This window comes from Gossypium hirsutum, chromosome A09, assembly GCF_007990345.1.
Source record: "Gossypium hirsutum isolate 1008001.06 chromosome A09, Gossypium_hirsutum_v2.1, whole genome shotgun sequence".
Lineage (NCBI taxonomy): Eukaryota > Viridiplantae > Streptophyta > Magnoliopsida > Malvales > Malvaceae > Gossypium > Gossypium hirsutum.
Genome location: NC_053432.1, coordinates 69,723,910 through 69,734,087, shown reverse-complemented (window position 1 = coordinate 69,734,087; position 10,178 = coordinate 69,723,910). Strand labels below are relative to the sequence as shown.

The following is a 10,178-nucleotide window of genomic DNA, read 5'->3' as shown; positions in this document are numbered from 1 at the left end:
CACCAGTTTATTGAAAGTCGATTGTTGATACAACATCATAATTGGAACCAAAATAGCCCTAGATCCTAAATAGTTAAGGCTTGGGATTGCTACAATAGAGACCATAAACCGCATGTTGGTTAGCTACATGAGCATGTTCATGTATGCCTTGAGGACTCCCAAGATCGACAAGCCTAACTAACATAAAAGATAAAACAATAAAAATAACATTTGATATTGCAGACTTTGAGGTAAAAAGCTACTGCAAACTAGGGCCATATCTAGGAGGAACGACAAAAGGGACATCTTCATCCATTTCAGCATGCATTAAGGAAATGGATACAATCTTCTTGTCCCTTGCAATAGAGATCAAGTTGATGAACTCAGTGAAGCGTTTGTCTAGTTCATGGAGCTCCCTTGGGTTAAGCTGATATATTGGAGTTTTCCACCAATGATGAGATTCGCTTCCACGTGATTGTTGGGCCAAAGAAAACTCCTTTTGTTTTTCTTTTGATGCATCTAGTTGGTCGCAAACCTCATTGTAATCTTGGACTAGCGACTTGATTCTTACCTTACGGTAAGTCTCAACAGGAGCGTCCGTGGTTTCATGAAGAGGTTGGTTTGGGTTTAGAAAGCGTTTAGTGACAGATTCAATAGAAGGATGAGCAAACGAATAAGGCTTACCTTTTGGGGAGAAAATAATAAAGAGAACCTCACTGCCACATAAAGTGGAGAGCTCAGAGATTTTCTTATAAATTCCAAAACGTCGTTTTGAAAATGAGATGAGCCTATCATCCTCATTTTCAATTATCTTAATCTCAATTTTTTGCTTTCCCTTGGTTTTCTTGCTTGAGCTTGCCATTGCACAAAAAGAATCAAAGGACAAAAGAAACAAGCAAGAAAGTTAAAAATGAATGCTTTAGTAGCCTTTTAGATGGTTTGGAATGAAGTTCTCCTTTGATGGGGTTCAGATATATATAGGCCAAAACAACTCAATAAATTAAATGGTTAAACTAATTAAATTAGGTGGTCAAATTCAACGTTCAACAATCATTATCGTGTTTGTAATTGAATCTAGTCTTGCATTTGGTAGGTAAATATGTTTCTTGAATGCAATATAAATATTATATCACTGATCGTGTATATATTTTATCAAGTATTCCAAAAAATGAAAAAAATTCATAATATCACGATGCATTTTAAGTTAGTTATATGTTGGAAAGTATCGAAAAGTAATATCGTTATTCGGTAATATTAGAAGCTCACCCTGAAATAAGTAATAGAATGTTCAAAAATAGAAAGACTTCTAAAGAAAGTAAGTAAAAAAATCTCAAAAAGCAAATAAAGAAATAATGGATATCAAATCAAGAAATAATGGATATCAAATCTATTGCATAGCAAATTATGGTAACTTTTAGAACACGTTAAGTTGTACTACCAAAAAAAGTATGATGATGCTGTCAATAGCATCTGAAAAGACTCGAATTTTGCTTCTCTATTTGGTTTTATTTTTCGATGCATGAAATATCACACTGTTTGCATCAGGGTTATATAGAGTAGAATAATAAAGAAAATAAAATTGTTCTATGTTTTAAGAATTCAACTCTTAGTGTTAATGCGAATTGCAATAAAAACAAGTTGTTTAATGAAAGATGAGCACCTAATATTAAACAACTTCACATTGAATAGTGTTATCTAATTCAGGATTTTCCATATGTAAAAACCATAATCCGTGAGGAAAGATAAAGAGTTTCGATTTGTTCTAATAATTAGTTTATTGCCTGCTTTTCATGGCGTTTATTTGTTGGAGCTATAAGAATGATCTTCATTGGTTTTAATTGTCTTATTGCAATTATTTTTTAACAATATTGAATAATTTAGTTATTTTGTAATAAGCCAATGAGAAAAACAAAACAATTGAACTCAACATTATCCTAATTTAATCAAATATATGGTTAAAGTATAATTGAAAACTGCTTACACGTAAAATAAATCTAAACATAACGTTTAGATTTTTTTGCGGCACAATTCATTATGCTCTCTCCTATTTATTACTTAAAAAAATGAAAAAACGGTTAAAGTATTTTTAAATTTTAGTTTCTTATTTAATGATATTTATACGTACTTGTACAGATTTAGTAAGCCTAAAACAAAAATGTATAATCAATTTTTTTTAATAAAATGCATGCATATTATTATTAGTCTTTTATTTTTCATAAACAAGATGGTTAAAGTATCTTTATTATTGTATACTTGGTTGAAAATATTGGCTAAAGCAATAATTTCTATTAAAAGAAACATATAATGACTAAATTGGAGATATTTAAAATAGCATGTAGAGATGAATATGTATACAAACTATAATTCAAGGACTTAAGGTGCAAATAAATCATAAAGACTATTAGATGACATATTAAGAAGGGATAATATAACTTTTTGCCCCTTAACTTGGCAACTAAGTTCACTTTGGTACTTAATACTTTTTTAATCCACTTTGGCACTTGAACTCGACAACTAGATCCATTTTGATCCCTGAAAAAATTTGAAGATGTTGCACAATCACATTATGTCATATCATCACTTGAAAAATTAAAAAATTTGTATAAATTTTCTGGTGATAGTGTGGTAAAATTTCATAACGTCACGTTCAGTTTTTTAATAGTCAGATCAGTAGTTGAACAAGTTAGACCACCGGTCCTAAATCAATCAGTTTGATTAATTTGATCATTGAACTAATATTAATTAATTAAAAATTCACAAAAATCTAACCTAGTTCAACCTTTTTCCTAATTTTCAATTTTTATCAATTTCAAGTAGTTTTTAAATTAATCAATTCAACTCCTTTATTCGAATATTAAATGGATCAATTTTTGGTCTATCAATCCAGTCATGTTCTAATAATATTGGTCATATCATTAATCTTGACAGAATCTAAATTTAACGATAAAAATAAATTTAATTGTCAAATTTAAGAATTAATATAGAGAATATATATATATGTAAATACCAAAATCAACCTAACTTGACCCTAAAAAAAATACATTATCTTCAATAAAAACCATCTTTAGAAGCGTTTATGAAATGTCTTAAAAAAACATTTACTTTAAATAAATGATTTTTGTTCTAAATATTGTTTTTGTGAAACTGTTTAGCAGTTTACTTTAATAAATTTTAGAGAAATTATTATTGAATTTTAATAGAAACAATACATATGAGGTTGCAAAAAAGCTATATATGAGGGTGTAAATACATCATATACAAGTTTTTGATCTTGGTTAAGTCTTCAATTTTTTTGTTTTTATATTTTTTTTTGTTGGAAAAACGTTTTTATATTTTCATTAACATTAAATATAAAAAGGTGTGAAAATTTTTGAAAACCTTTTAAATTAAAAGAAGTAAAGCTTTTTGTATTTAATTAATTTTATATAACTAAAATTAAAAACTCATTATTTTTATGATAATGTTGTAAACAAAATTTAAAGATCAAATGTAAAATATTTTCTGTATTTTCCCTCATTTCCCTATTGGGAAGGAAAAAGAAAACCTCGAAAATGGTGAAAACAAAAATTTTATATCTGTTTTCTTTTTCCTTCTGTGTCTCATTTTCCTTTTCCACCGCGGTTTCCTCTGTCATACATAACTTACGTCTCGCTGGATCAAATTTTTCATTGGTTCAAGCAAAGAAGTTGAATTTGTTTTTGAAGGGTAAATCAACGTCGTTGATGAAGGTTGGGTTTTGTCATCGGAGGGTTCGAAACTTTTAAGTTCTCATTTGGCAGTGCCTGTGGGGGGTCTCCGTCGAGGCTTTCGGAGCATTTGGGTTTCTTCAATTAGCTCAGTTGCTCTTGTCCTGGAAAAGGTCACATTGGGGCTTTCTTATTTGGCCTTTTAATTTGAGATTTGAGATAATATTTTTCTTTTTCTGTATGAGGAATGGGTATGCCGAATTCAAAGATTTGAACTTTATGGCTGGAAGGTGAAGTTGAAATGTTAAAATCCTCTCTTTTCTGAAAATATATTCACTGTTGAGAACTTCGCAAGGATTTTAAAAAAAAAAAGAAAAAAAAAGAGAGTTATAAAATCCTCCAAAAGAAAACAATTCGTCATCAGTGGCAAAGATCAATAAATCTCCTTTTTCAAAAGCCGTACACAAGATTCAACTCCAGCTCCTCGACGGCTCTAAGGCGAGAAAAAACTTTATATTCATCAGTCATTAAAATCAACTGGTATTGGTAGAATTTCATGATGATGAAGATTCATCCCAGAATTTCTGTTTAAATAGTTTTTATTTTTAATTTCTAAGATGCATTTTGATTTTTTTTATTTTATAATTTCTATTTATATATTTTAAAATTATGGTGTAATTAATGATGTGATTTAATTTCGAAGTCTCATTTTAATGGATTTATACAAAAAAAAAACCAAAATAGTTAAAAAAAAGTTTAGGTTTTAATTCGAAAAAAAAAACCTTAAATGCGAATTTGGAGGAAATGTTAAGTTGAATGACCAAATATGCATTAGGTAGGCTAATGACAAGATCAAGGAATAAAAAAAAACAAAAATTAAATTCAGGCAGTATAAATATCACATCATTAACACCAACCTATATGGTTGTATTTACCATACAATGATTGAACGTTAATTTGGACTGACTAAAATATTCGAAACTTTATTTTTTAGCAAAGAAAGAAAAAATTGATTCATTCATCAAAAGTCGTCTAAATTACCAATGATTAATTTGAGATGGTAGACTTTTATATATATATATATTCTTTATGAATTTCAAAATGTAGGGAGCATTCATAGTGCATTTCCAAGCTGGAACATTATAATGGAGTTACAAGTTAGCAACTTCAAATTTGATAGCATGGGTGTTTCAACTCTTAGAAGGGTTATAAGCTAATCCTTTCTGATCCTTTTCCTCCCAACAAAAAAAAGAAATTGATGGCAAAGCTTAAGTAAAAAGTGTATAATATCTATATATATAAATGCATACCTTCCATTTCCATCATTTTGACTACAAATCGTACAGACATAATTAAAGCATGGAGGAGGAGGAGGAGGAGGAGGAGGCCCAGGCCTTGATTGGTGAGCAGCAAGTATATAAAACTATGGAAGATGAGATTATATATTAGTTTGGCAAGTGTGAGTTGGAAGAGCGATGAGAATTATGGAGCAAGAAGAACTTTCTCAATACCCTCATGAAAACCAGCATGCCTGCTCTCCTGGGGCTTTGAGAAAACATGCCCGCATTGGTTTTCGACAATTTCAGGCTGTGACCACCACCGCATCCCATTTCTACCATATCTTCTGAACACCTCGATGAACTTCCACTTCTTGGTAATTCTTCTTCGTTGAAATCCTCCCACAACATGTCCATCTTTTCCTCTTCATCTTCGTCTTCATCTTCAGCAACGCCTTTGTCCGACTGCTTCCAACCATTGTGATCTTCGTGCGATTTGCTCTTTCTTTCCTGGTGATCATCTTCGTCTGCTCTCTGACTAACTGGAAAACAATCTTCTTCTTGTTTACCTTTGCTGTGAAGAAAAACATCAGGAGATGCTGCAGGAGACAGACGCCATAACGGCGGTGAATCAATGGAGCAAGGGTACAAATCAGTGGAGGTAGGGAAGCTGAATTCTTCGGTAGTGGCCATGATTGCCGCTCATCCTCGGATCTTTTCTACGAAAATTAAAAAATGAGATGAGATGAGAAAAAGAGAAGGGTGTTCGGGGTTTAGAAGTTTGGTGGTGGATGTGGTTGCCTTCGTAATCTTTTTTTAGTTCAACTGCTCCCTCAAGTTAACAACTTTTTTATGTTAAAGAATCTTAGATTGAGGGTCCCCACACCCACCCAAACATTTCAATTTTTTTGGCCACCTATCTCTAATTTGGTACTCACCTATTGTCAAGTTGGCCCAAAACTTAAAAAGATTAATATTCCATTAATTGTTTATATTAAAACTTCCTCGATTGTGGGTTTCTTGATGCGGCCGAAGACTCTGCACCTTCCTTTATTTGGAAGTGTATTTATAAGGCAAAGGTGTTGTTAAACGAAGGAGTTCAGTGACGGGTAAGGGATGATGCTCGAATAGATATTTTCAATGACCCTTAGGTTAGAGATGATGAGAATTTTTTTCACTGATACTGTGCCATTAGAAAGTTGCGAGAGAATGAATTCAGGACTTGATTCATACGAGTGGGGTGCTTGGGATAAGGATTTGATGGAGGGCCTTTTATCACCTTATGATATGCAAGACATTCTGTGCATGCCGCTTAGCATGTTTTCTTCGGACGATCGTCTCATTTGGTACTTCGCTCATAATGGGTTTTACACTGCTAGTTCTGTCTATAAAATTGCTCTTCAACTTTTTTTCGAATGTGAATGACTATAATATGGATGGTCCATTGGATTGCGCTTTGGAACAAGCTCTTGCCTCCTAAAATTAAAGATTGCATTTGGAGATTCCTTTGCGGGTTTATCCCTTGCAATAAGAATCTAGTACCCTGAGGATTGAATATTGACCTTTTTGTTTCCGGTGTCATCAAGCAAAGGAAAATGTCGAACACGTGATTTCTCATTGCTTTTTCGCGAAGGAGGTTTGGTGTTTGGTTGGATTTGATTTCCAACCACGTACAACTTTCGAGTTTATAGGTTCGGTCCTCTCTCAGTCTGATATTGAGCGTCATCATATGATCTTTTCACTCATTTGGAGTTTTTGGTACCGTCGCAACTTAGCGCTATAGAGAAGCCGGAACCAAGTTGCTGTTGATGTTGTTTATTTTGCTACCACTTTTCTACAAGGGTGGTCTATAGGTTTTCAGTCCCAGTTGGTTTCTAGCTTTAAAAGCAAGAAAATGGGGGAGCATTGGTGTAAACCCCTATTGGGTACAATCAAATGTAATGTTAACGGAGCCATTTTTGTAGATAATAATGCCACCGATTGGGCAACTATTGTGCGAGATGCTATGGGTGATTTTGTTCGTTGCATTTTCGGTTTCTCGCATGGAATTTGAACCTTTCATGGTTGAGGCAATTGTAGAACGTGTGGTGCTCTCGTGGCTTCATTCTTGGCATGTCGATGGTGTTGTTTTAGAGATCGATAATCAACAATTTTGGTATGCATTGAATTTTGTTCACCCTAATTGAAATTACTCATAAATTATGAAATTCTTCGATATATTTACCTAAACAAATAAATTTATTTTTAGAAATTTGAAAATCTTCATATAAATGAAATCCCTCACCCAAACACACCATTGTGGTTAATATGTAGTTTGCCGCCTAAACTTGTCTAAAAGTATCTAATTTGTACCTGAACTTGTATTACGTTACCTAGGTTGGTACCTTCACACTAACACCATTACTTTGTGCTGATGTGGTACTAATGGTCAATTATATGGTGATATGTGGCAGCCTATCAGTATATACCATACAGTGGATATAAATTAAAAAATTAAAAAAATCTTTAAGAAATATAAATTAATAAAAAATTATACTTTTTTTCACATCAAGAATAAACTTGGACAAATGATTGTCAAAATACATTTGAATCTGAACACCCATTTGCCCATGGATTATTCATCTAAAATGAACAATTTAATTACTATTTGTTATTAATTGGTTTTTTCATGAAGAAAGATGTAATGGTTACCATAAGATAAAATAGAATCATATTGGGTGAACGAATTTAACACAAAGAGAATTAAGGGTATCATATATGGGTAGCATACATGTGATAAAGTCATTGGACAAACACTTGATAAGTAGCTTTCGTAATGGTATATAGTGGGGAGAGCTCAATCATGGTATCCTAGTAGAATGACTCTATGACTAAATAATATTGTAATTAATCGACGAAGAGTTGAAACTTAATTAAAAATTATTTGAACCCTAATTATATATGTCCAATCGATCCATCCGCTAGCTCGGTACAACCTTAATAGCTTGCATTTGAATCAATGAGATAAAAAATGAAAACAATGAATTAGAGAAATAGATCGCATGTATCACTATCTATGGTGAATGTGTGTTCTTGCTATGAGCAAGAGACGACTTAGAGATTAAATTAAAATTTTAAATTATTGTTTAATTTGTTGTAATTAAATAATGGAAGTTCGAAGTGAAAATTAATTTAATTATTCATCGCAGTCTTATTGTACAATATAATTAAATTTATATACTTATAGATTATAGTATAGTAAAATCATCATGACTTTAACGAAATTATAATTAAATTGAGAAAATAATTTAATTAAGAAAATTAATTAAATTAATTTTAATTAAATAAATAATATTTTAATGAATAGAAAATTGTTAATTGAGTTGGATTAAATTATATGAGTTGGTTTAAAGATCAAATAACACATATAATTATGCTTAATACATGAAAGACCTAATAGAGCCTATTTATATGTGATGGGCGACAACCCTAGGTAACCTAGAGTGTGTGTGTGTCGCTAGCCATAGTCAAATCCCAAAAGGTTTGTGTATTTTTAATTAAAATATTATTGTTTTGTTTATCCTTACTCAAGTAAGACTCTTGTTCTTTATAGATAAAGATCATGTGCTAGACCAAAATAGACCATACTAAGTGTCGTCACTTGAGTAAGACTCTTGTTCTTTATAGATAAAGATCACGTGCTAGACCAAAATAGACCATACTAAGTGTCGACACTTTATAAAAATTTACTGAGATTTATTTTTCCAAATAAATTCTAATTTTAAGGGAGTTCGTTTTCAGTTTCTAGCCCTTCAGAGATATTGATATTCTCACTAAGTATTGATAGAAAGTTTTCATAGTATTCATTGGTTCGTGAATTAGAGCTCATACTCTAAGCAAGCCAAGGTTCGAGAATACAAGAGAAGATTATATTGGTCGAAAGCTTGGAAACATCATATATCGTCTATTCTAAAATACATGTATAAATTTGGTAAAAAGTTTAATGCTATAAATAACACAACCGCCTAAGTTTTAGAAAAAAATATTATTTTATTGTGTAGCAAAATTGTTTTTAAATTGAATTTTCTAACATGATGGGAAATACTCTGTGCATTTTGATTTTTTGGGTTTTTGGCTTTCCATTAACTTTACTGACTATTGACTGTATTAAGTTTTTCGATTCCTTTTTTATTTTTGCTTTTTTCCTTTTTGGGGTTTTCCGACACTGACTATTGCCATTTTGCTTTTTGGTAGTGATTTGTTGTAATTTGATACGTTAAATTAGGCTCTCTCGAACACTTAATGAGTTTGTTCTCAAGCAATTTACAAGTCTTTTCTATATTTTTCTTTGGTTTTTATTTTTTAGTATTAATAATCATTCTCATTTGACTTTACTTCTTTTGAGGCCCAAATTGGTAAAATGGTGCCATTGAGAATCTAATGGTGCATCTGAGTTGGTGTAGGGAGACTGTAACAGCCCGTTTTTAGGTCAAATCAGAACAGTAGTTTCGAGACCACAAATCCAAAGTCAAAATAATTATTTTACTATTTTAATAAGTTTTATAGCATGATAGATTAATTATGTGAAAGTTTCGTAAAGAAATTTTATTATTTAAATGCTTAATTCGGTAAAAAGAACTAAATCGCGTAACGCGTAAAAGTTGAGTTCTATTGTTTAAAGGTATTAAATAGCTATGGTTTATTAATATGGAAGTCTTTATTATGTAATTATTCCATTTATAATGTAAGTGGATATTCTTGGACATTGTTTAAGTGATTTGTAAGTTATATTAACAAGGTCATAATGGTAATTTATGTATTTAGTTAATAATAATTAAACAAAACCAAAATCATATTATTCTATCCATCTTTTTTCCAAAAATTGAGAAGGTACGATTTTAGGGCTAGACATTCAGCCATGCTTCCTTTGTCATTTAAGGTACGATTTTGACTCGATTTTGAATGATTTCTACGTTTTTGAGCTCGTTGAGCTTAATCTAGCTAGCCCGTTCCTTAATTTTTGAATTTGTTTATAATTTTGAAATGTTCCATTGTTGAATACTTGAGTTCTTTGATGTTTAATGATAGATTATGGAAGCTTGATGATAGTTGAACTAGTTTTGTAAAGTGATTTTTGACAAAAATACAAAATAGGGATTAAATTGTGAAATTATAAAATTTTGTAGTTAAAAGTGTGAAATAATGAAAGCTATGGGCTGCTAGTAGTGCATAATAAATTTGGCTAGACATGGGTTGG

At 31.3% G+C, this 10,178-nt stretch overlaps 2 protein-coding genes across 2 annotated transcripts; both read right to left on the bottom strand.

Annotated features, from left to right (window-relative positions):
- Positions 1-238: 238 nt before the first annotated feature.
- On the bottom strand, positions 239-841 carry LOC107890089 (agamous-like MADS-box protein AGL62). Its single transcript, XM_016814601.1, has one exon. The coding sequence runs from the start codon at positions 839-841 to the stop codon at positions 239-241; it is 603 nt and encodes a 200-aa protein (XP_016670090.1).
- Positions 842-4,767: 3,926 nt separating this feature from the next.
- On the bottom strand, positions 4,768-5,769 carry LOC107889369 (uncharacterized). The gene has a single exon (XM_016813765.2). The coding sequence runs from the start codon at positions 5,633-5,635 to the stop codon at positions 5,111-5,113; it is 525 nt and encodes a 174-aa protein (XP_016669254.1). The 5' UTR covers positions 5,636-5,769; the 3' UTR covers positions 4,768-5,110.
- Positions 5,770-10,178: the final 4,409 nt, after the last annotated feature.